The 27771-nt window shown below is 37.2% G+C and overlaps 2 protein-coding genes across 2 annotated transcripts in view; both read left to right on the plus strand.

Moving 5' to 3' along the window:
* LOC131785389 (uncharacterized) overlaps nt 1–27771 on the plus strand; it is a 74876-nt gene that overhangs the window by 36180 nt on the left and 10925 nt on the right. The window lies entirely within an intron of this gene.
* On the plus strand, nt 387–27024 carry LOC131781084 (neural cell adhesion molecule 1-like). The gene is made up of 7 exons (XM_066168435.1): nt 387–518; nt 5208–5558; nt 10996–11250; nt 15680–15952; nt 16854–17102; nt 24560–24826; nt 25782–27024. The coding sequence occupies exons 1-7, from the start codon at nt 452–454 to the stop codon at nt 26096–26098; spliced, it is 1779 nt and encodes a 592-aa protein (XP_066024532.1). The 5' UTR covers nt 387–451; the 3' UTR covers nt 26099–27024.

A 27771-nucleotide genomic window follows, 5' to 3' on the forward strand; every position in this document is an offset into this window, starting at 1 on the left:
TCAAGTAAAGCGTTTTGGCGGAGATCTTCATTTGTCTTGAGATCTTCTTCGGTCTTCGGTCTTCGGTCTTCGGTCTTCGGTCTTCGGTCTTCGGTCTTCGGTCTTCGGTCTTCGGTCTTCGGTCTTCGGTCTTCGGTCTTCGGTCTTCGGTCTTCGGTCTTCGGTCTTCGGTCTTCGGTCTTCGGTCTTCGGTCTTCGGTCTTCGGTCTTCGGTCTTCGGTCTTCGGTCTTCGGTCTTCGGTCTTCGGTCTTCGGTCTTCGGTCTTCGGTCTTCGGTCTTCGGTTTTCGGTTTGGAGACACTCACTACGGTCGACAAGTTCACGAAGGGTGATAGTGACACTCGGTCCCAGTCTCAAAACGAAGAGGGGCTTCCTCTTCTATCCCTTCAAGGGACTTCCGTAAGATTTAAGCACGACCTCCTCATTGAAGCATCAGCGAAAGTCTGATAAGATGGTGTCTTTACGTGATTATGAAATTTACTTACTCTTTCTTCTGCTGGTAAAGTTTAACGGGTCAGGTACGTGTGAAATTTATTCTCCCGTACAAAGGATTTTACTGTGTTTTTTACCGTGTGCCATTTTAAGCTTATGCCGCATTCACACCAAAGCTTAAACATGTTTAAAAGTTGTTTTGTTAAACACAGTTTAATTTTTTTTTTCTTTTTAGAAACTATTTAACCGAATATTTTTGACTTGAATGTAGCACATTGGAAATGCAAGTTAGCAAGTACTTGAATCCAATGGAAAATCAAGTTTTTCAGTGCTCTGTTTATAATTTTCATTCAATGAAAACCAGTTTAACAAAACATGTTTTGCTGGTGTGAATGGGGTATTAGACACCAAAAACGCCGACCCTTTATTTCTGACCGTGATGTTTGTCAAAATGATTTCCGAACTCCAAGGGGGCTTTTAGCAGTTTTTGTATTTCAGATTTAAGATATGTTGTTGGGATTTCAATCACGTGATAAATGAAGTCTGAATAACCATAATGCGATAGAAATCAAGAGCAAAGGATTTTATGCTTCAAGTGTAACAATACTATACGTTCAGAATATAACATCAAAATTGAAACTGAGAGGTGCACTATTTTCTTGATTAGTGTGAGTCGTATTCTTAGCCGTGAGAAAAGTTACTGCTTTGTCAGATGGCTTTCCACTATAAACATGATGGCCATGCAAACCCAGGAAAGAGTTGCCGTACCTAAACTCTCTTCCTTGGCATCCATCACTCATCATTGGGAAGAGCTGTTAGCAATTTTTCCACTCATTATTGGTTCAAAGAATGACCTCAGCTGCTAGCTAATATAAGTTGAGTGTGAGTTTTCCTCCAGGCAGCAATCTTGTAAAGAAACTACATAGTGCACTTGGATGGATAATTGGGCATTATTTGCTCAATTACCTACATGTATGATATGTCTACTGACTTGACCAGTTTTTAGCGTTATGTACATAATGGTTGTGGTATCCCACACCGGTAGTCTTGGGCTACTTATTTTTGTTGTATATTTAGAAAAAGGGAAAGTTTTACTAGGACCAAAATTTTTGAAATGCATGTGTATACATGTGGGCTTATAATATACACTCTGAGATTTACTCCAAGCTAAATTTGAAAAAAAAATTGATTTGTAATAGACTGCACAAATTCTGATAGGTTGGATGGTTTTTCTCACAAGTGAGAAATGAGCATCTGACCAATCACAAGTTGAAGGTGAAATTTTTGACCAGTAAAAACAATAACATGGGTTTTTTTACCCTTGTGGTGTGGGGGCTTGCCAAAGTGAATGAAAGTGAATGTCAGCAATGTTTGCTGATTGCCTACAACTGTAGAATCATGACTTTAGGGTTAAAAACAAGTAGTCAGTGGTTTGTGTAAACAAGTTAAATTAATTAATGAAGATAATGTCAGAGAAAGTTGGATTTTAAGAAAATTGGTGAAAATCACTCTGATTTCACCTCACGCAAACTGATCACAATCTTCATCAAAATCTTTGCTTTGATCAATTCCTGACATTTACAATCCAAGGAACTAAAGAGTATTCTCCCCCAAAATGGTAAAAAAGACTTAAATTTCCAGGTTCTGTCTCTGATAAGAAAGCATTACAGTCTTCCTTTGTCATTTCATTTGTGCTTATGTGAATGACCAAAAATTTATGTTTCAATTAAATTGGCACTATATTCATTTAATTTGTTCCTCGTTTTTGTCTTTACTTTGTTCCCAGCAGTAATCGTGAATGTTGCTCCGTTTTCTTCATATAAAACGCACACAACCTGCAATTCCTTACATTACTTAAAGTTTGCATGTACAATTTTTATAGAAAAAAACTCACCTGTTCCCCGCTCATTGTTTTAATCTACACATCTTGTGAATATAAATCACATGCACTCATTAGATATGAACCATCTATATTTTCTACATTTCCCAACCATATTTAACCAATTTCAGAACTCTATTTTTTATTTTTCATGAAAGCTGCTTTGTTTATTTAAATTAATTTCTCATAGTCTACCACAGCAAAGTGGGAAGTCATTTTGTTGTCATGCGATGTTTCAAGCCAAGGTGAATGGCTGGTGGCTAACCACAAGTGAGCTTGGCAATCAATTTCTACAAAGCACTGACAACAACAACAACAACAACAACCTTTATTTATGTGTCAAATCTAAAATAGCAGTTATACAACCACTAACTGGGGACACTAAATACTACCTAAAAATTTGAGAAATTTAAAAATAAAACAATATATATGTACAATTTAAAATCTAACCTAAGTCTTACATAAAAGGCAGTTTTCACATTTACTATCAGTCAATTTAGAAACAAGGTCTATTCTACGTATGTTACATTTAAAAGATGATATGGATGTCAGTTCTCTTACATTTCTTGGTACAATTGCCCATATTTTGGGTCCCATATATCTAAGCGAATGTTTTCCAAAAGTGACAGTATTAAATCTAGGTATACCAAAATCATTATTACGCAGTGTGTACCTAAGTTGTGGAATTTGAAAAAGGCTACATATGTAATTAGGAGATAAATTGTTCTTTACCTTATACATAAGAATGGCTATATCCTGTAGTCTTCTGTTCTGCAGTGTACTTAGGTTAGCCATGTCTAATAATTTATCATAACTACTCCCCTTATCACAGTAAACTGCCCTAAGTGCCCTTTCTTGAATACGTTCCAATTTTCTAGTATCACTCGCCCTACAAAAATGCCAGACAAGATGGCTGTATGTTAAATACGGAAGAATGGCTGCCTTAAACAACTTCAGCTTGGTGTCTGTTGGTATCATATTCCTGAGCCTCATCAGGACTCCAACACGCTGGCTACTCCTCTTACAAATGTTAGCAATGTGTTCATCAAATTGAAGCCTATTGTCTATATATACCCCAAGAAGTTTTAAACACTTGGTAGATTTAACTTCATTGTCATCAATTATAATACTATCCATATCATTATTTTTATTCCCAAGTGTCATTGTCTGATACTTGTCATAGTTCCCTTTTAAGAAATTCGATCTATACCATCTGGAGGCTAATTCGGCACTTGCTATTAACTTATCATGCACCTCAGTAACATTACTGCCTGCAGCATGGAACTGGTGGTCGTCTGCATACATATTGATATTAGAATTAGAATTTACACTGTATGTCAGATCATTTTGGAACATGTTCCATATCAATGGTCCAAATGCGGAGCCCTGTGGACATCCCCTTGACCCCCTCTCCCACTCACTCACTGTGGATCCCAACTTCACCCTATTGTACCGATCAGTGAAGTAGGAGTCCAACAATTTTAGACTGTTCCCCCGAATACCATAAGCCTTTAATTTAGCAAGTGTGAGTGGATAGTAGAGGGAATCAACAACAACAACAGTAGCAGAGGAGTGAGAAAGCGAGGGAAATGACAGCAATGTTCACTAGTGTTCTATGTTTTACTCACTGAATGCCTAGAACAAGTTAGGTGCAGATGTCAGTGTGTCACTGATGTAATCTTTGCATGTTCTGACGTCCTCTGTGATTAACAACAGAGCCACAGCAACATGGAATCTAAGTGTTTGTTTTATTGATGAAGAAGCAAAATTTACCAATGGTGACGTCACTAATGGATTTGTCCTCCACTAGATCATAAGTACATGAAAGAACCAATTCAATCAAAATGCATGTAGAATTCAGCTTATTATATAAAACCTTATCAATTATAGAAATGAGGTCAAAGATATTCAAAGCTAAAGGAGAGGCAGCTGTGTGATTTCAAAAGAGTTTTGAACATTGTTGACATCCTTTCTATGGCCAAAGTTCTAGACAGTAGAAAATTGTGGTTGATATCTTTTTTATAATAACATTGGAATTTTTATGTCAGCTTAATGTGCTGAAGTTTCCGGATAATCATGCGCATGTGACATGATTGATCATTGCATTGTTGTTTATGCTGTTGTTGTTGTTTTAACTTGTGTTATGTGATGACTTCGATGATTAAATACCATTAGTATAATTGCTCAGGTAATTATAGAGATGCGCATGCTCTTATTGGTCAAGGATTGCATCATATCTCCCTATAATCACCATGCGCGGGTGATTATAGTGAGAGCACTAAATTTCAAAATGGCTGCCCTGCATTTTGTCAAATGTTTGTGTGGAAGTAATAAAAGCAATAGTAGAAAATTAAACTTTGAAGAGCATGAAAGATATTAAAAGATTAGCAGAACACTTTATTAAAACAAAGGGATGAAGTTTTTGCTGATTGAATTCAAAAAACCTCTTAAAACTGTTGGCTCATCTTGATACAAGTAATCAACACAATTGTAACAAAATTTGGGCAATGCTTTCTTTATTAACAGAATTTATAACAGAATTTGAAAGCACCTGAGCAATTACTGTATACTTAAACAATTATTACACAAACCAAATGCATTAAACTTGTGTCTCTCACATTTCTGAGATCTAGAAAAAGTAAACATTATGGAATAAATTTGCACAAATCTTTATATGCAGGGCTGAAAGTGGCTAGCTAACCCGACTTTTGGAAACAATAGTGATACTTTTACTTGGCATGTGAAGTGAGGAAGCAAAAATTATTGTACGGTTGTTACTTCTTACACTTAAAAGTGCCTTTATGGTGCACTCTATTTAAGCCCTTCTTCTTAGATATAATCCTTATGTATGTAACTAAAGGGCTGAGAATTGTATGTTTATGGTTGTCTATTTTAGGGGGTGTGGATGTGCAATTCACCCAGAAACCTTCTGATCCAAGCTTCTTCAACAATGGTAGTGATGCCAACCTGGTGTGGAACTATGCTGATCCACATAATAAAATTAGAGGCATTGTCTACAGTGTTCTGGTAAATGGTGAATTTAAAGCAATGATTTTTAACGACAGCCGTGGTGTGCAAGAACATCCTAGTATTCCTTTATCTTACAAAGGAAGAGTTAAAATTGAAGGAAGAGCTACCCTGATTATCAAGAACATCAGCCCTAGAGACAATACCAAATTTAGATGTCTAATCTCGAAAAAAAACCCTACCGGGGAGGTTAAAAACACAGTTGAGCTTATTGTGGCAGGTACGTATTGCAGACATAACCATTAATAATCAAACACAAACCAAATGCACTCAACTCATGTCTCTCATATTTCTGAGATCTGGTGAAAGTAAACAATAGCATAAATTTGTGCAAACCTTTATATGCAGGGCTGAAATTGGCTAGCTAACCCAACTTTTGGGAACACTAGTGCTACTTTTACTTGGCATGTGACATTACACTCCTAAAAGGAGACAAGAAATTCTACCATTCAATTTGCCGTTTCTCATCAGTAAGAAATCAAAGAGTTATGGCTTTATGCTTCTTGCACCAACTACTGGGTTGCTCTGTGATGCATAGATAACTATTGTTAATATGAGTGCTGAGATTTTCTCTCAGCAAAGTTTTCAACTAAAAATGGTCAGACAAAACTAGAAACAATGCAACTGGTTGTACAATTTTGCTGCATCAAAATATTGCACGACCAATCACAGGCAGCTGGTACAAAAAAAATTATGTGGCTTTTGTAGCCTTTTAGAGGGACTTGCCAAAGGGAATGAAAGTTGGCATTGCATTGTTTGCTGCTTTCTGAGGATTATGATCTTCTTCAAGCTTTACAGATATAAATTTAGTCAACAGAATGGTGACTTCCTCAAGTAATTTTCTGACGCCAAGGTGCAAGGCAAGACTTGAAAGATTTGAGCAATAGAGCAAAATTTTCTTTAAGTTATGAAAGCAATAAACCATCAGAGTCTATAATCCAAGCTCTTTATGCTGCTTAAAAGAAGCTGAGCTTGTAAACAGAAAATAATTTCAATGATGATTAATGTGGCCAGGTAGGAATATAAATGCTGTTCTTAGCAGATGTTGTTACTTGATGCTTCCTTTTTACCCTCTTGATTGAGATACATACAGACCTAATGGAAACCTACATGTAAAATTGAAAGTACTGTAAATATACTTAAGAATACTTGAATCTCAATGGATTGGTTATTGAAGTCATAAATGTGACTTCTTGTTCCTAAAAAGCAATGAGAATTACAGCTGTGAAATGGAAAACAAACTTTCAGAATGAATTGAAGCTTTGTGACATGTGATCAAATCCACCCCCCGTTGTAAATCATTTGCAAGGTTTGATATATCTGCAAAGTATTGTTTAACTTTTTATTTCAAGAATTAAAAACATATGGAAAAGAAAAATTTGCCAATATTGGATTTGCGATTGTGGAAAGCCATTTGCAATCAAAATCCTTTCATCTCTACCAAAATGCTGGTTGTCTGTTTACATGTAGATTACCCTTGGACAAAAGGTGTGACATAAAGAATGCAGTCTATTATGAAACAAGGTATTGTTGTGGAGAAGTGTCTGCTCCTGTCTGCTAACCCAATATCCAAGATGTCCCATGCACTGTCAATAGTTTTACAGGGTTTGATGTTAAGTGTGTTCATCACGATCCTTTTGGCAATGGGTTTCAAAAGAATTTCATTTTATCCTGACTACATTTCATCATCAAGTGATTAAATGCCTTTTCCAGATGACATGGGATCTTCCATGTTTATTTATTCATTTATTTATTTAATCATTATTTATATACACAGGTAAAAAAAAAAGGAATTCATCAGGTACAAAAAATTTCAATACAATGACTAACATCCTAAGAACTAAAGATCATAATCCTTACATTATATGAACTAACACCAATATGCCACTTAAAAACCTGATTTCCATGAATGCAGTGTCTAAAAATTATGATAGAGAAGGTGTTTAAATTGGTTTAATGAACCAGACTCTCTAATGTTACAGGGTAAGCTATTCCAAACGGTTGAGCCGCTACAACTAAAACTATTTTTCAGGTAGTTAGTTCTTGGAAATTGGACAACAAGTTTGTTTACTGAGCCCCACATGGAATAGTTTGATTCGTTTCACTCTATAAATTTAGACACGAGATATTCAGGAACCAGATGGTAGAAAGACTTGCAAACCATTAAGGTGTTCTGAATTTGACATTGAGTTTTTAAGTCTTTTCAGCTGAGTTTGTGAGACAAGGAATCAACATCTACATCATAGTTTGATGAAGTTATTATGTGTGCAGCACGGTTTTGTAGTTTTTGTAGCTTGTTAGATAATTTTTTTGCCACAATTACCCCAGACTAGGCTACAGTAATCAAAGTGAGATTAAAGTAGTGAGTTCTAGGTATTGAGTGGGGTGGATTGAGACACAAATGGCTTAACTCACTCTAAGTCTCCAATAGCAGTAGCCATCCTTTTACACAGTTTATCAATGTGAGAATGCCACATTAAATTTTCATCTATTTATATTCCAAGGGATTTCACAGAGGAAACTTGTCCAATTGGAACATTATCTATGGAAAGTTTGAGTGTATCAGATAGAGTACTTAATCTTTGCCTAGAGCAGATCAACATAAATTCAGTTTTTCTAGCATTCAAGGTAAGTCTGTTAGACACAAGCCATTAATTTGCTTAGCTTTTCAAGGTTGTGAGATAGACTAGACTGGATCAAATGTAAATCAGAGCAAGCATAAGTGATGTGGGTGTCATCAGCATACATTCTAAGTACACTGAACGATAGACAGTTAGGAAAATGGTTAATATAAATTAGAGGTAAAAGAGGGCCAAGGATCGTTCCCTGTGGCACACCACATTTAAGATTGTTGAAGTCAGAGAGACAATCGTTAACTGAGCACTGTTGTGAGTGATTCCTCAAATATGATTTAAACCAATCAAGAGTTTTCCTTGAATACCACATTGATTCATTTTAGTGATTAATATCTCATGATCAACAGTGTTGAATCCCTCTTATAAGTTGAGAAACACCACAGCATTGATGTAGCCATGATTGATATTAAATGCCCAACTGTCAGTGGCTTCAATTAAGAAGAGCAGTAAGTTGGGTGTAAAGACCTGAAACCAGATTGTTGTTTAGAGATGACTTCTTCACTATTTATGAGGTTCATATAACTGATCATACACAATCCTTTCATTAGGTAGGTCAGGTAGGTAGATAGGTCAGTAGTTGTTTTTATGTTGGTATCATTTAGCTCAGTAGAGTGCTTAAATTTGGCATACATCGTAAGGTTTCCACTATTTTACTGCTGATGTCATTGATGACATCAGGGGAGGGAGGTTTTTTTTTCTTCAGCTTTTTGCTTCTTCAGTAGGTTTCTGTATTACCTCATCCTATAGCCATTTACTGTCCCAGATTCCAAGTTCAAGTGACTCTAAATATAGAAAAAAATGTGTATTCCTGGCCAACTTAAATGTTAATTGAAATATTTTAGGTGTTAAACAACCACTGCATTTCACTTACTTTTGGGACATGATGCATTCTCAAAGCCTTGTAGTGCTTAACACTTTGAATATTTCGGCCCATAGAGATAACCCCAGCTTGATGTTGTCACTGTTAACTCTGGAAGATTCTAGTCAGTTAAGATGTCTATTATGGACTCAGGAAAAACCCGATTGCTCCATTCAATTTTAAAAATCTTAGAGGAGGCAGCTGTTTGCACACATTTATAAGGCCCAACACATGATAATGGTCTTCCAACTTAATGCAGCCTGTGATATCTAGCGCTGAGGGTGTTTAGCTATCATTATATCTGACTGAAAGGCCGGTGTATCCTTTAATTATAATTTCATGTAGGATCAGCTCATTTTGCTTGAGAACTGCATGTTTGTATGCAAGCTACATGTTTTGGATTGTGGGGTGGATCAAGCTTAAGTTAGCGTACACTAACACAATGAAACTGTTTCTGCTATGTAACTCTCTTAAGGCTCCTGAGCCCGACAGATTTCAGGGGATGTTTCAGAGCTAGCACCTCTAAGTCTCGAGTATAGACCATTATAAATCTAAACAAAAGTACACATAATTCTATAATAGTTTCTGGTTTCTTTTATAATAACTCCTTGCAAGATTTTGTAATAATTATTGTTACCTAGATGACAAGCGACATCTGGACCCACTAAAATTCTTTTATTGTTAAGTAACCATTGATCAATTCACATACACTTACTAAGGATATCTTTGTTACAACTTCAGTTGGAAGCTCTCCAAATTGGAACCTCTTAAAAACTACAAATTTTAATAGGGCCTAAAATCATCAAGTGGGAACATGGAAATGTTTTAAGATGCACAAGTAGTATTATTCACCTTTAGATATTGGAACTTTTCAGACAAGCCACTCCATTCTTAAATAAAATCAAATTTTTTCTTCTGTCTTTAAATTAGATTTTCCTCCTTTCACCAATACTCTCAGGTACTCTGGCTAACAAGCAATTTTTTGCATTTCTGACTCAAACCTCTACTTCCAGTACAAAGATGAATCACGTAGCTATTTTTGGTGTTGCCTCTCCACTTTCTACCTGTGCAATTCCTTTCCCATCATCTCCTGTAGTTTCTTAATAAACATCAGTATCTCTTGATGGTCTGGAAGATAGTTCTTTGATAATGTCAAACAAGCTCAAATCTTGTGCTAATTATTACCAGGAACTACTTAGCGGGAATTTAAGCCACCTTCTTGCTCTCAAGTATTTCTCACCCAATGTTCTGGGTACTGCCTGTTTTGCATTTTCACCAAAACTAAGACTGGACCATGTTGTATAAACATTTCATCAGCCTGTTTGCCTCATATCAGCTATGGCTGATTTCACTTTAGTTTTAAGGATCAACCTAAATTATCTTGCCATAAGTTTTGGGAACACTTATTCACAATTGTCTTGAAGTTTAACTCTCCTCTTTAGGGGGGTAAAGTGTGTTCGTAGAGCTCTGATGAAATGACTCTGCCTCATTGTAAATGTAATGCCTGTGACAGGTTGAGGATGTTTTTAATTTGCTGAGTGATAACTCTCTATCAGGAAGTAGCAAAATGTTTCAGCACAAGTTGTTAACAGTACTGGTCTCTGTACAATCTAATCTTAATGCAGGAAATAAGTTAATTTCTTTGCATTTGACTTGGGCTTAAGAATGGTTTATTTTTGGGTATGATTCTTCAAAATGCAAAGGAAAAGTCAGAAACTCTCCCTTCTGCAAACTCCCTTTGCAGAACAATCATGATGAGCAATCAAGTTATGTAATGTTCAATAAAAGAACAATCAATACAAGGAGTTTAGTAAGTTCTCCTTTTAACTTTAGGTTATGGCAAGCAGCATTCAGCATGCCACAAGTGTATTCTTTTTATCCCAAAGAATTCATGGTTTCTCTTTCATCAAAATTTCAATTTTCCTATTTGTTTGTGCAGCAGCAAAAGTTTTATCAAGAAAATTGGGAGTAGCTTTAAAGCCGGGGTCCTTAGTTTAATTAGTGACTTCCTGAATTATCCCTTAATTCCCTAGGTTGGTTGTTGGAGACCAATTGCTGGATACTTTTGATTATCTTATTGTAACTAGGTAAATTTTAGGACTCAGTCCAAGTAAGATTTGCTTCACCATATGAGGAATGATATAATTTCTTTTACCTTTCAGAGGCATTACTTATAAACCTCTCTTTAGGAGGAAAAAATTTCATTGAAGGATCCAATGCCACCATAACCTGTAAAGCTTCTGGGAAACCACCACCATATGTAGCATGGATTAGAAATGGAGTACGGAAAAGTTCAGGGAAGGAAGCTGTATCTTTGGAGTTCAATAATATAAACAGAACAGATGCAGGACAATATACATGTCAAGCCAATAACTCAATGGAAGTCACTTCCATTAACACAACAATTGTAGTTCACTGTAAGTATATTTTAACCTTAATTTTCTATATCTGAATTTAATTTAAGTTTACAGTGCAACTCCTGTTATTAGGGTCAGTTTCACAAAACTGACAAATCTGGCCAAAAGTGAAAGAAAACTGAATTCCACATCAAATCCTTTTTGGCTTTGTATGCATTGGTCCTAAGTACTGGTTGGGACACTTGAATTTCAGTGGAATTATTACTCACATTATTTTGCTTAGGAGGACATGAAAATGTTTTTACTAAGTTGTTGCTTCAGTTGGATTGTGTTAAACTCAGAAAATGGCTTAAGGCCATTTCTGAGTCAATTTTGTGACAACCCAAAATTCACTCCATTTAACTATAGTGCACAAGGCTAGTGCAAAGGGTCTTGGTTGAAGCTTGATGGAAATCTGAGAACTGGCCAAAATTCCATGTGTCAGCTGATAAATTGCACATTTCAGTGTTTTACTGATAGCTGAGATAAGTGGATAAAAGCAAAAATGGGCTAAAACTAAAACCACATGCTTAAAATTTGTGCACATATTTGCATGTGTGGCATTCAAAAAGATATACTATCTAGGGGCCAGAATCCATTTTATAATTCATAATTTGAAGGCCTTGCCACCTTATACTAAATACTTGAGTGCTAAATAACACAAAAGTGATGGACTCTACTACTGCGTGATTACAACCTTCACTTTTTTCCATCTAAAAACTGGGAAAGGAAAGACAAATGCTGTGCTTTGATAATTGATTTCCGTGACTTTCTGGTTTGGGAGGTAGTTTGTAGAGTTGAATTGAGAATTAGTTATGAGTTAGGAAGGCATTTTTATATGTCAGGATGTGCAAATTGAGGTCATGTGACCTACCATATGACCCTGGAGGAGTCAAAATAGCCTTCTAAAATTGTTGTAAGAATATCTATACATCTTCTATGGCATAAATTTATGAAATGTCCCTTAGTATTCTGCTATTATCTATGAAAGGGTTGCCCAGTCCACAGTTTCAGCCAAATGTTTGTTTATTAAGCTTAAAGCAATGAGATAAAATTAATATCATTTTCGCCCAATTTACGATTTGACATGAAAAAGAAGGGCAGTCAGGTTACCACTGTTTGTGGCCATTTTTATGTTTTTGTGAAAAAAAACTTCTGACTATATCATTAGCTCTTAATGGCAAGAAGCCAGGTGTGCTCAACTTCTACAAATTATGTCACATTACCAAACATGTGACCTCCAAGGGGCCTAAATCTGCCCTCTTGCCTTAAAGTGCAATCATACTTATGTCATCCTTCCAAATCTTGTATTTGCACTACCTCTTACCTCAGAGTGATACATATTGCAACTAAAAAACACAATATCATAACTTATTTTGGTCTGTTGAGCTTTTCCATCGTTAATCAACAGAAAGCTATCCTCTTAAGTATGGATGCCTCATATGTCAACTATTTAACAGTTCCTCTTCAAAGATACTCTCTTCACAGCTTTCTTCTGAGTCACTGAGAAGGTTTACTGGTGCTAGTGCTTTTGTGATTGGCTGTGGTACAAGAAGCTCCCTGTTCTTCATCCATCCATGACCCTCTGTTGATTTAAGATCCTGCATAGCTTCAAGGGCATGACTCCACATGAATGCTTTGTAGTTTGATTGCTTCAGATGTTGAAGTAGACAATCAGTTGTTGGTGGAAGCATTTCGTTTTTTTCGCTTATTCTGGCAGAACATGTGATAACATAATTCATCTGCAATGCTTGTCTTTTTGCAGTCATGTAAAAGCTGGAAACAAAGGTTTCACTTTTGCCAAATCTGCAGAAAGCAACCAAAAGGAAATTGCATTGGTTTACCTAGAGTCAAAAACATAGCATTCATTCAACATACATCAAATGCAACAAATGTTGATTGCTACAGCTCTAAATTTCTGGTAATGAAACTATAAACCAATGGTGGGAATAAAACATGCTGAATTAAATAATTCAAGCCATACCTTTTTTTTTGGATTTGCAAGATACTTTCCCCATTGTCTTGGTACTGGAGTGGCAAGACCTCTGATTTGCATTTTGAGGCCAATGAATGTTCCCCTTTGCTGACGCCCTCCTTTCGTGAAGTTGCTCAGTATTGGTTAAAGACCACATAGACTTGCAGACAGTTGCTAGAAAAGAGGAGGGAACTGAAGATGTTGAAATATTTTTGTAAGAATTCACCAAAGGTATCTGCTCCAGAAGATTTTGTCAACTGTAGAACTGCCATATGCCATTGATAACAACAACCTGTGGATTTGTCAATACTGTAAGCTGCTGAAGAGAAGAGAGCAAAGTGTGCTCTTAACACCTTTTCTAAGACTTCCATTATTAGTAAGTGAATATGGGATTGAAGACAGGTCAAAGCTCAGCACATCTTTCAGGCAGATTGGATGAGATGAGGAGCTTGACAAACAAGTCCTTGTTGGCATTAACAGTAGTTAGCTTATTGCTGGATTTGACTCCAACCTTATTTGCACTGCTAAACCTTGGATCTTGATGTTCGGAATTGGCTCCCAGAAAACCTTAATGGGGAAAGAAAATATAAAGCTGTGTGGTATATAAAGCTTAAATCGCTAAGTGGAAAATTGTGGGTTTGAGTGAATGAATTTATATCAGCGGATGTAAATTGACAACTTCTGCTTAAGTGAACTCTTCATTTCTTCAGTTTGTAAGCCATATGATAAAGCCAATGAGATCATTCAACTTTCTTCATTGAGCCCGTGGCAAATAGTTGCTTTAGTATTATTGCTAGAGTGCTTTCAAATTATGTTGTAAATTTGTTTTGTAAATTAAAAATTGTACAAATTGTTCTGCTACAATAGCTTGGATTACTTGTATTCTGATAAGCAGCCATTTTTTATTTATATATTTATATTTGAAATATTTTGTAGGAGAAACATTGCCTCTATTTAAAATTTACTTTCTGAGGGTTTCGTAATTTTTCTCCTGATGATCATGTTTTAACATCTTGCTGCAACTCACACGGCTGGAACTTGATACTTGCCATTTGCGGAGGTCATCTTGGTAGCTGGAATTACAAATGAGGGAGGTCTGCTTTGTTTTGATCTAATGGTATACTATTAATTGAGTAGTAAGTTCTGATAATTAATTGTAACCCTAATGTTTTGAATTAAAGACTGTAGCTGCTGTTAATTGGCTGCTAACAAAAATTGACTGTAGTTTCAATCTTCGTGTTTACATCTTTCATTCTGGGATGACTGACTCATCTACTGTGATAGGAAAAATGTACACATGGTCAGCCAATTTTGGTTTATGAATCCATCTCAGTGCTCTGAACTTCTCCCTCAAGGGATTTTATTGGGAACTAGTAGAAATTTTGAAATTGTAACCTTGAGCTTCCAAATAGATACATGTACATTGTTTAAGATCATTTTGACCAAATTTAATTTTGATGGCAAGTAAGTTACAGCTAAGTTTGTTTTACAGTGCAAGCACTTGAGGGACTTTAATGCAAAACTTATAACGGTGATGACAACAAGGACATTGCAAAACGAAAGCTGTAATGGGCAGAATAACAGTTCAGCACATGCCTTTTAAAACTTTGTACATTTCTTAGCTATCTTCTGACAAACAACAGTGTGAAATCACAAAAATTTGCATTGTCTGTGAATGAAAACCCCACGGCAAATAATCCGCATCCGTCTGGAACCCAACGTGGCTCACATACATTATCCTGAATTTAAAGTGAGACATCATAAGAAACCGTGAACACATTCAGCCATTCATGTATGAAATTCCAACTAAAAATCTAAATCCCTTTTTAATTGACATCTACCATAGCATTGCTAACTGCCAAAGGTCCATAGTACTGTCTGCAAACTTCTGAAATAGAAAGTCAGACTGCCTTGGTACATTTCAAACTCATGAAGTTAACCTGTGTACCTCATGATCACGAGATTGTTTTTGATGAGCTGTCACAATACAGATTGATGATTGGACAGTTTTTACTCCTTGGGTATTATTAGTCAACTTAACAAGTTAAAAGGTAGCTGATTGGCTAGTTTTGTACCAATCAGTTCATTCCAGATTCTCTTTTTGTGTTTTTAGCCTGTGTTGAAGGGACATAGCTTGTTTTCTTGATGTTTTTAATAAACTTCCTAATCATAAATGGCAGGAGGCAGACCGGTTGCCTACAGACAAAGTGCAGCTAAGGAGTTGAACATGGGGCAACCAATAAGATTGGTGGATGACTTGCTGCAATTTTCCTTTCTAAAAGCATTAGATTTCTTGCCCATCAGGGCACTGCATCAACCGATATGAGATTAACCCACACACAAGATTAATACTTCCTCATTGCATTATCATACCCCCTCTAGACTTTTACAAGGGGTTATGATTAACAACAGAGGAAATGTGTGAGTCCTGAAATAAACAGAGATTAAGATTTTGATTTTGATTTACATTTTTAGACAAACCTGAAGGTGCAAGGCTCACTACCAATGCTTCACAAAATACCATCATTAAAGGAGATACAGTTACATTCAAGTGCATAGTTATGGCTGCTGTGCCACATGTGTCAATTTACAAGTTGTACTTCAATGGCTACCTCCTCAGTAATAACAGCAACAGTGAGTATACTCTCAATAATGTCAACCGATCTCAGCACCATGGCGAGTACAAATGTGTCCCACATAATGCTGTAGGAGATGGAGTAGAAGCCACTGTGAGACTTAACATAGTTGGTGGGTAGAAATGTCTTTGAGCATTTTTAAGTACTTTTTACCTATTTACATTGCATCAATGAAACTTCAACACTCTGAATTATTACATCCCTGACTAGGGAAGAATAGAGACCCTATAGTAACAAGGTTGACATGTTGTGCCTGCCCCCCCCTCCCCTTTTTCCTGGGAGGCTTTTCCTGGGAGTAATGGGAATGAGTGGAGAGCGTGAGGTGAGTTAGGGGAAGGAGAAAAAAAAGTCCATCTGAAGAAGTGACTCCCTCAGCTTTCCACACAATGCTCCTTCCCAAGGTACTTTGGAAAAGGGGTGGTGAAGGATGCCTGTCTCAGAAAATTTAGCCAAGGCCTAATAGTAAATGGATACCTAATAGCTAAAGTTGTGCCTGATAGTAATGAACTGGTACTTAATAATGATGAACAGATGCCTAATAATGATGGGCTTGTGCCTAATAACAAAATGGCAGTTGCCTAATAATAAAAACCAATAACTTATTATGATGAACTTGTGTCTAATAATAACGAAACAAGCCTAATAATGGTTCACAAGTGCATCATAGAAACAAAGCAATGATTTGGCAGGAATGGCACCCCATGGTGCTTGCCAGGCTGAAGCAATTATCCTGTGTCCACCAAAGACTGTAAACTTATGCTTTTCATCAGAATATTTGCTTTTCATTGGAATATTTTAAAACTGGTGCAAATTATGATTAGCTGACAAAGTGAAAGTTTGTTTCCTTTTTTTTTTTTTTTTTCAATATTTTTGTAGTGTACATTTTTACATTTTATAATCTTATCTCTAGTGTCTTTGTCTCTATCTTTAGTGTATGAAGGGGATGATTTTGAACCAAATCGCACTCTAATGTTATGGTTTGAAAACTCTTTTGTTCCTCTCCTCTTTTCCAGTTCCTGTCCAGTTCACAGAAGTGCCACAGAATATAACAGTTAACACTTCAGCTCCTCTGTTTTTGAGCTGTGATGCCTCTGGTTTTCCTGAACCTAAGATAAGATGGGAAAAATCTGGGATTAAGTTTTCAGACACCAAACAGCTGATTATCTCTAGTAGTAACAGGAATGATGCAGGAGAATATGTTTGCATCGCAAGCAATGGAGTGAGACAGGAAAAGACAGTAAGAGCTTATGTCACTGTGCAATGTAAGTCTTTTTTTCAATATGTCATAAAAAGCTGCCACAGCTGTTGAATAAATGATACAGTCAGACTTATATTAAGCAGCATCATATTAAGTGGTCACCCTGTATTTAGTGGTCAGTTGTCAGAGTCCCAAATTTTTTTCTCCTTAATTGTTGTAATTTTCACCTCTTTATAGTGGTCACCTCTAATAAGTGGTCGTGGTCACCGTGACAACAGCCTGTTTGTGTTGTCTTCCACCTGTAATGAATGGTCACATAAAGTGGAACGACTCAATTAAAACTAAGGATGACTTTCTTTGCGTAAATTCAATCCATGTTTAAAACAGGTTTCATTATTGTACAAAATAACCAACTGTCCAACTATGGCAAGATTTTTTAACTTGATCTGTGCATTATTTGTACGCCCAGGTAAAAATATAAGGTGGGATCCCGCCAATCCCACCTGGGATCCCAGGTGTGTCCCAGGTGGGATCCCGGGTGGGATTATGGAACATCCTGCATGGGATCCCACCTGGGATTATGGAACATCCCGCATGGGATCCCACCTGGGATTATGGAACATCCCGCATGGGATCCCACCCTGGGATTATGGAACATCCCGCATGGGATCCCACCCTGGATTATGGAACATCCCACATGGGATCCCACCTGGGATTATGGAACATCCCGCATGGGATCCCACCTGGGATCATGGAACATCCTGCATGGGATCCCACATGGGATCCCGCCAATTGAAGTTGGGATCCCACCTTAACTTCCTAATAGCATCCCACCTGGGAAAGCACATCGCGGGCGGGATTAAACCTAGAATCCCACCAATCCCTATTGGGATCCTGCCTCAAATTTCAGATAGTTTCCCACCTGGGAAATCATATCCCAGGTGGGATTGCATCTGGGATCCTGCCAATCCCAGTTTAGATCCTGCATAAAATTACAGATGGCTTCCCACTTTCAGAAAAATCCTTTGAGGGATCCTGTTTATCACTGGAGACCACATATTTATGAAATGTACCAGATGGGATATTTTATCAATTCCTTTGGTAACCTAATCCTTAAAATTAAGAGGATAAAATTTTCCAGGTGAGCTATAGACCCCATCAATCCACTGAGGGTCCAAAACTTTCCAACTAGCTGTAGAACATACTGACACCTCTAATGGGATCCCATTGTCTTACCAAGCTGTTGATCATAAATGATTCAAACAGTACATGAATACACAGACTATATGTGATAAAGATCTCATAATTTATTTGCAATGAACCAGCATGTGTTTGACTTGTTTCATTAACAAATTTCTTAACCGAACATTTTTAAAGAATAACAGCACAACTCAGCATATTACTTTTTCTTCATCATTTAAGCAGACCATCTACAGTGTAATAAGGCTCAACGTTTAAAAAAATTGGCTGTTGTGTATCAAAGAATAGAGGAAAGACAAAACCTCAATAATGCATGTTATCAAAATTTTGACAAAGGTACTGATTGAAAGTCTGCTCTCTCTTCAGTCGAATTTTTCAAAGCAAAGCAAGGTCAGAATGTTCCCAAATGTGATTAAAGTAATCTTGAAACCTTACTCATACATTTATTTCATTGTAAAGTGTAAGCGTAGGAAACTGCAGCATGCAAGTGACTAATTCGATTCTCAGAATTATTTGAGTTTCAGTTGCGCTGAGCGTTAGGTAAGCTTAATTCAAGCCGTTATTTCTATTCTTTGATAAGATTTTGATCACGTAACGAATATGGCAATTTGTACTCACCACAAACTTCTAAAAATCCTAGCTTTAAATGGCCACTCGATCGTTGTTTGAACCAGTCGATATGTCAACTGTTAATTGTCCCTTCTTTTAATTCCACGGCGTCAACGACTTTCTTTTCATTTAAAACACTCACGCTGTTCTCGTTTTCCCATTGAACCACAATAAAACCCATCTTTAGAAGTGTTATATTAAGCAAAACAGTTGAGAAAAGAAACAACTTGAAGCAAGAGCGGTTAACCGATGAAAAGTACATTCAAAGATGAGCGCCAATTGGAGTTTTCTTTGTTTCCGATCACGGGCATGATCACGTGGACCTTTTAGCAAAGAGAATCCGCTGGCTTGACCCATTGCAGTCTCAAGAGAAGCACGCAACATTATTCTGTCTCTTCTGCCCGGTTCTCCTCTCTTGGATGGTGGATACCTTGGATTCATGTTTTGATGATGACATAAATAATGATGTGAATTCACTCTATGTAGAAATAATCGACAAGAATCGAACAAGAATGCACGATTTGTGGCCGAAAGTTTTCGAGGAAAGAAAGACTCGAAACCCACTTGAGTTATGTTCGCGGCGAAGGTGAGAAACAACACAAGCCAATCACATTAGGAAGTATAAGAGATACCTAGATGATTCCAGTGTACCAGTACCCAAATCAACAAGGCTTGACCACAACAAGCGTTCAACACGGGTGAAATTTCCGCACAGCCCCATACTTCATTATGCATTCAGTTCTTGGATAGAGATAACAATAACAAAAACAGTACATTGCCATTGGGAAAACATATTTGTTTTACAATAGTGTGGGGCTGTGCGGAAATTTTACCGCAACACGTTCCAACACAGCTAGCCATCTCGATTCCTCAGTCGGTCTTTCCACTGAACTAGCAGTGGTGCCAACAGAGTCAAGTGCGTCTCATAACGGAGAAAATATTTGCACGAGAGACAGAAGCAACTACATGCGATTACAGAGGTGCATTGGAATTCTCGTCTGCAAATGGTTATGCACAGTCCGAAGCGTTCCCGAGCTTGGAAAGGGGTGGAGAGAACGAAGATACAAGGTAGTCATTTTATACTACACGTAGAATTTTATACCAGACCTACAAGCTATAGAAAAATTTTGTTGATCGCTGACTCAGAGAAGAACAACAAGTAAGCTTTAGAGCTGTTATTATTGAACTGTGACTTGTACTTTTCATTTGTATGTAAAGAAAGAATTGTATTTTGCACCAAAAATATAAAGAAGTAATATTTTTTAGGAGGTCCAGTGATTGGGACATTTAAGAAATTAAGTTATGAAAAAAAACCCGGTTTTTATTTCTCACTACTAACAAGTCTTGTTTTAAAAATATTTTCAGATCAGAGTTTCAAATAAAGCAAATTGAAGAAGACATTTAAAAGGTGTATTTTCTCGAAGGGAACAGTGACCACCTCTGTCTTGTCCGCATGCCAAATATTTGCGGAGTGTGTGGATGATCCATAAGTATTGGAACTCTCACAAAAACGTTTTGTAAGAATAAAAACAGCAAAACAATATTTTTGTAGGTGGGATATGTAAATCCCGACCAGGATCCCGGGTAGAATGCACAGGTTCCACCTAAGATCCCGGGTGGGATGCAGGAATCCCGCATTAAATGCGGGATCCCAGGTGAGATCAAATTTTCATCCCAGGTGGGAAAGGTGGGATCCCACCACCTAAGGCGGGATCCCGCCATTCTCACCTGGGATCCTGGGTGGGATTGCCAAGATCCCACCTATATCCCGCCTGACATTTTACCTCTTAGGTGCAGTTGGATAATAAATATATGTTAATCATAGGCCGGAAGGTCAGTATTGGGGAAAATTGTGCCCAAAGTCTTTAGTACTGCCAAAGGGGCAGTACACAAGACAGACACAAGACACACAATTCAGACCAACCTAGACCGGTTAAGAACATTTTTATTTTTTTCTTGAAGTTAACAAAATACTTGCCGAAAGAACATGAGTTGATTTAGGGCTGTAATTATGGCAAGATCCTCCATAAACTGAACAAACCTTGAGCGAGTAAGTTGTAGTTAAAATGGAGGTAATGCAAATTAAAGAGAAAGGCTTCACCAAAACATTGTTATTTGCATTATGATGTAGGTGATTTATAAGGCTTCCAAACAAACTTTGAAACATTATTTTTACAAGTATCTGTCACTATCTGACACCTGTCAATTAGAGAGCACTTGGAAAAAAAGGGGACATACACTTTCGAAAAAAAGTTCATTAACTCTCACAACATTTTTTTCTTCAAAAACAGTCAATGTTCTTAGGTAAAGTATTATTCACCTTCATCAACAACTAATGTACAAAGATTTACCTCTGTTCAGTCAGTAAATGACAACAAAAATCAGTGCAAGTAAATTCAAATGTATGTTTTGAAGTTGTGAGAGTTTGCTCGTTTGTTTGCTGCAATGGGCGTGTGTAAATCTAGTCTTTCTTCCACCCAGAAACTAAATTCAACTGAGACACTTTTACTAGACACAACAAGAGTCAATACGACCTTTTCTCAGTGAGTTTCTTTCAATTTGGTTTCTGCTCTGCAATTTACAGTACAAATGTCCAAATTAAACGGACTTGGAAAGACTTATTGAAAGCGTATTTGTAGCAGAGCTGAAATCTTTACTCACCCATTCACAACGAACAAGAAAGAATGCACATAATACATAGATTTAGCCAAGCCTAAAAGCAGAGCTTCAGTAAGTTTATTTTCTAGCCCTTCACTTTATTAAAGTCCTCTGCAGTCGTTGTCAAAGAGGTTATTGAGGGGGCCAGCTGGGGTGGGGTATGGGAGAAAATTGGGGTCTGAATTGAGGGATGGTGTTTTCACAACTTAACAAAGTGTCCAGCATATGTGCTAGTCAGCAATATTTTTAAGCAAATGAAGACCTCTGTTGATATTCCTGATGTTTTGAACAGATTTTCGAGGATAGGGAAAGTTTCCTTCTTCAGATGTAGTGTATGATGTTAGTATCAGTTGAAATGATATTCTATTGAAATGAATTAAAATATTGGTTTGCGAAAACGAGCCAAAATTAAAGAAACGACCATAAACGACTTCGAGTTAAGATATCAGCGTTCAATTGTACGGTATTCACCTGAGAACAGTGAGTCGGGGAAACAGTACTCCAGAAGTGTATGGGCTTTTCTTATATCTTCTCTTGGTGTCGCTTGGTATGACTGTTCGCTCTGCCAATTTTTCTCCTATGTGTCAACCTTCTCTAGAAAGCATTAAACACATAGATGTTTAGTAAATATATCAAGTACACCAAAGGTACCATTGGTTTTTTCTCAAAAGTCCATTTTCACTTTGTAAAAGCTCTTCCAAATTCGAAACATTCGCCATCTTGAATGACGCCATCTTTCCTGTGACGTCACGGGTGGAACCTCCAAAGTTTCGTTTTGTGATCGCGTGAGACACGAAGGAGTCTTTTCCACAGCCGTTGTTTGCTGGTCTCATCATGTTTTTTTACTTACAGTTTGTTTCAATACATTCAATTTTTTCATAATGGTAAAACGTTGTGTCGTCCAGTTTTGTACTGATTCAAACAAAACTGGGCGTACAATGCAAATATTTCCAAATGACGCAAATTTGAAGCGACAATTTGTGAAATTTGTTCTAGTGAAAATAGCCGATTTCTTGGAGCCGTTCGAACATTCTGTTGTTTGTAGCAGTCATTTTTCTTCCTGGTGCTGTACCGACAATTCAGACCCTACCAGAAGCAAATAATTCGGAAGTATGAAAACGACCCATGCAGTCCGTACAGTTGAGCTCTTCAAAAGTTAGAGGTCAACAGAGAAAGTACAAAATCGATTTACATGAAAACGTTTCGTTAATTAAACAACAATAGCTTTACTGGTTCTCTAAAAACATCTTTTTTCTCATCTAATGAATGATTATGGGGAAGCCAGTTGTTCGGGAGCCAGCGCTGAGCCCATAAAAGACAATGACCTGTCTGAATCTTTGCATGAATTCGAAACACGCGTCAAAGAAAGAGAATTCCTTGATGTCGGTGTGTAATAACGTGATCTGGAATTTTGTTGGTTCGATATAAAGAATTTTATACAGGATCCCATAATCAACCCTTATGTTCTATAAGGGAATCCATGCCAGCCCCACTTGTTGCTTCCTTTGAGAAACCCTGCAGAGAAACAGTAAAAGAATTTGTGTCACGGTTTTCACAGCAGTGAAAGTACATTCAGAGGTCAGTAGGACAATATTTATTTTGAGTACAACTTAAAAGATCCTAATTTCAGCATGCAAAACTATCTTTTCAGTATTTCAAATCGAATCAAACACAAACAGGGTTGGATAATTATGAAGGCCACACCAGGAAATGTACATGGTACAACTTGTTTATCGATGGAAATGCTTCGGAGATGAAGGAAACCAATACATAAGTATCTCATAAAGAACGGGCACAACCGCCAGTGCAGTAACACACGAATAACTAAGATCTGCATTAACATGTACCTTTGTTTCTCTCAAAGGTTTTGCGGTTTTAATCCAATGTAAGACGATCCAAAATCCGCTAGAAAAATGTTTCGGACTTTGTTTACCGCACAAGATGGCACAGCTATCCTGAAGTGTTTGCCCAAATATAACCCCAACACTGACGAACAAGCTATCCGTAGGCAATTTAGCGAAATTTCCTACCGGGAAAGAAGTGAAAAACAACTAGCTGTAGTATTGTATTATTAAATCAATGGCAGAAACAACTCAAGCAAATCGAACTCAAAATGTAACAAAACAGATGAAACAGAAAACATTTAGCTTACTCGTTACCGGTGTGATTATCTGTGCCCTACGGCTGCCTGTACGCGTAATAGGCCGTCTCCAGCACCCAGAAATCGACTGAAAACCTGGATGCTCAGCGATACAACTTATCTGGATTTCAGGCCCTTGCTCATATACTTTTTGTCACAATTGCCCGATTTCCTTACAACAAACACTTTCATGAGTTGTCGGAGTTGGTTGACAAGTTCCACACTCACGCCTTTGATAATTTTGTACAAAACACACTCAGAAGCTCAGGTTTTAAAAATTTCTGTTGTATTCTTTTAGATTGTACCCTTGCTTTATTGGATTTTCATGTCAAATAAATTTCACAGTAAATTAAACACCAGTTTGAGTTTCCGAGGAGGTCGCATCGCTGTCAACATAATAATTTTTCCAAGCCCTGAATAGGCGAGGAAAAAATACAAGCAATGAGCAAGATTTCCGCTCGTGTTATGTATTAAACCATCGAATGAGAGATTAATTATTCCACTATTATTTTCAGTTTTTAGTATTTTAACTTTTAGTGTGCGAATTACATCCTACCGCTTTATCTGTGCATCGTATCTATTTCATAAGATATGCGCGAAAGATGGAAATAACAAAATCTAAAGCATTCAATTCCTTTGTGTTCTTTTGTGCTTAAAAGTTCGCTTCTTTAAAAGTCAAATGTAAAAAACGAAAAAAAACAAACAATGTTTGGATCGTTCAGTGCTGCCAATATGTTGCGACGTATTTTTGCCTTGTTTTAAAATGTAATACTGTGGCATATTTTGCCTTCCTCATTACTTTATTTGGTAAAATGACACAGTAGTGGAATGATAAAGCTCATTAATGTTCTGATTCATATGAAGTATCACCAATTAGTTATTCAATTGCTTATTGCATTTTTACTCATTCTTAGACCCGTCCACAATTCAAAATGTCACCACGTCATCTAAGAAGTCTTGGATTGGCCAGACAGTGACTTTGAAGTGTCTTTCTGATGGTGTTCCTACACCAACACTCTCTTGGTACAAACCTAAAGGAAGTGGAATAAACAATGTCACAGCCAGAGAAAACGAAGTACAAGTGCCACTCAAGAGTGATCAAGATTTTGGTCACTACAAGTGCATTGCTGCCAATGGACTTCCTCCATCTGATGAGAAATTAATAAAGATAAATCAGATAAGTAAGTAAAAAAGATCAGTGTATTGTGATAAGAAGAAAACTATATATAAGGTCAGCATTTTCTTTTGCCTTTGCTCATTATCACTGTTTCAGTTGCAGTAGAAGTAAATACCACATTTTCTTACAAAGTACTCGACAGAATAGCTCATTCACTTAGTACATCTCATTCGATGATTTAACATATAATAAGTGCGGATATTTTGCAAGGCTTATAGGCGTGTGGAAAAAAATAAGCTTATGTTAAACCATCGAGTTAGGGATTTATCATTCTACTATTCTTTCATTTACTAAAAATTTCGCCGCCTAGATTTCGACATACATCCTTCGGCCTTATCTGAGCGCTCCGCTCGCATTTTTCTCCTCTTTAGCTGCGTTTGACCTACACATATTTTTCGCGTTCGTTACCCAATGAGGTATAACGGCGTAATAGTGGAATTATGCTAGATATTGTTAGCCTGATCTTTTAGTGGAAAATACACCCAAATTTATAAAAAAAAAGGTTTAAAGTAAACTGTCGACACCTTGCCCTTTGGTAACATTAAACACGTCACAAAGAGCATTGAACTTCAGGCAGATTGATGACATCTTCCCATGCGGGTATCTATAGGAAACTTCCTCAACCATGGACTATAAATTTTTTCACTTTTTGTGAGTCTCTTGGCTGACCGTATCCGGTAGCTACATTTATATTCATTAATTACATGTTAACGCACTTAGCGAATGAACTATGGGGATTTACCTGCACGAGTTCACGGACTATTACACCACGATAATGACGTCAAGGAGGTTGTTTCGTCACAACACAGTATCACGTGGTAAAATCATCTAATCAGAAAATCGGAATTCGAACAGTGTATGAAAGTTGAATAATAAACTGTGAGAAAACGTGGACTTGCATTCATCCTTAGTGTTGTGACAAAACTCAAAATAATCTCTTTCCTTATGGCACTATGTAGAGAAACCAGGGAAAGCATCCATCAAATCAGAATCAGTCATTCAAGCAACTTCTATAACAATACAATGGACTGCACCAGCTGATGGAGGAGGAAGTCCGATTACAGGATTCCAAATGATCTTACAAAAGGATGGAACTGAGATAAAAAAGGTTAATATCACCGATCCTGGGACGACAAGTTATTCGTTTCGTGGTTTGGAGAAAGATACCAACTACACAGTGAAACTGTTTTCCAGAAATTTTGTGTTCGAGGGAGATCCTACTGTATGGAACATTAAGACCAAGTTTGAAGGTGAGGAATCAAAAGTGATATCGTGACTGAGCACTTTCCACCAATCATTTCTTCGCCAACTTAGATTTGTTGTGAGTAACCCAGTTTTAACAACGTCATCTGCTTGCTGCATTATAAGATTTTGGATTTTCAGCGTTTGTCCCCTCCTTTGTGGCCAGTTTCCTTTCCCTTTGTGATAATTGTTTTAGAGGTACCTACGTTTGAAGAAGCATAAGAATAAACAATGAAAAACCAATGATCGTAGGTGAGAACAATAGACAACCTACGCGGTTACGTTCCGTAAATGTTACCTGATTTATCAAGTATTGTTTGCCTTGTCGTTTTTTTTATTTTTTTATTTTCTGTTGTTCACGTTTGAAAATCTGCTATATGAATCAGCCACAGCCTCTACATAGGGACCTTTAGGTTAGTTGGATACATTTTTTCCTAAACTCTTACTGACCATAATCAGAACGCCCAATAACCAACTATCCCTTTAGACAGTGAGACGATTTCCACACATCGTTTGACCAAAGAATTGAAGTTTGAAGAAATAGGCCTTTCATGAATGTCGCTTCTAATATGCAAATATTATGGGGAAATCTGGTCAAACAGTGTGTGGACGGCCTCGAAGAATCCTTCGTATATTTTCTTTAAGATGAGAAATAGCTTATTTTCATTTTGCAGGGATAAGCCCAAACCAAAACAATTAAGGTTGCCGTTTTCAAGAAAGTTTCTTTCGAATATCATCCGGCACATATCTCACTCAACAAAAAAAGTATTGTGGTAACAGGTGTGTATTTAGTAACTGAAGTTGAGCAGCCGTAATATGGCAATGAAGTTCGTCGCACCTGTTATCGCTTAAGCGCTTCTTGTCATTGCCTCCTCGGTTGGCAAACCCCTGAAGAAAAAAGCTTGTTGTCTCGGCGGAAAAACCCACGCCAGCTTATATTTGCAGAAGAAGAATCGTAGGCCTATACTTAATCATGCACGATGTCAAACTTTTCAAAAACGGAAAGTAGTTGCACACGAACTGAGATCCTTTCTGTAACAACGTGACACAAACGAACGGTGAATTGTGACGTCATCTATGCATCAGTCCTTCATTTGATCACGTTTAAATAGCAATTACAATGTCAGTAGAAGTCAGTGTATCGTTCAAATTCACCATATAAATGCAGTATTTGTTTTAGGCAATAACCGACCATCGTTTTAGGCTTCTCATTATCACTTTTTGTCCTTTCAAATTATTTTGAATTCATCTCAATACTTAACTTAATTTACCCTAAAGTGGAAGGAGCCAGAAAGTAAAGGGAAAGTTATAACCATGTACACAGTGTACCAAAGAGTAGTGACTGATGGGAAAGTGGGACATTGGATAGAAGTAAGGAGAATCAGAGATGTTTCTGTGAGAGAATTGAAAATAGCGTTGGAGAGAGGAAAAGTGTATCAGTTTGCCATTACTGCAACTAATGAGTGTGGTGAAAGCCTGAAACAAGAGAGAGAAAACATCCAGCAAGTCAAGGCAGAAGGAAGTATGTTCAAATGAATCTTATTTTCCCCTTTCAACGGTTTATCCTTTTCTTTACTTAGTTTTCAAGGACTCTCCGTGTCATGAACATCGAGGTTTTTACGGGTGAGTTCTTCGCTTGCAAGAACCTTAATCAATGAGAAAAATTTTACTTACGTCGCAGTTGATATATGTATGCCAACTGCAAAT

The sequence above is a fragment of the Pocillopora verrucosa genome, chromosome 6, assembly GCF_036669915.1.
Source record: "Pocillopora verrucosa isolate sample1 chromosome 6, ASM3666991v2, whole genome shotgun sequence".
Classification (NCBI taxonomy): Eukaryota; Metazoa; Cnidaria; class Anthozoa; order Scleractinia; family Pocilloporidae; genus Pocillopora; species Pocillopora verrucosa.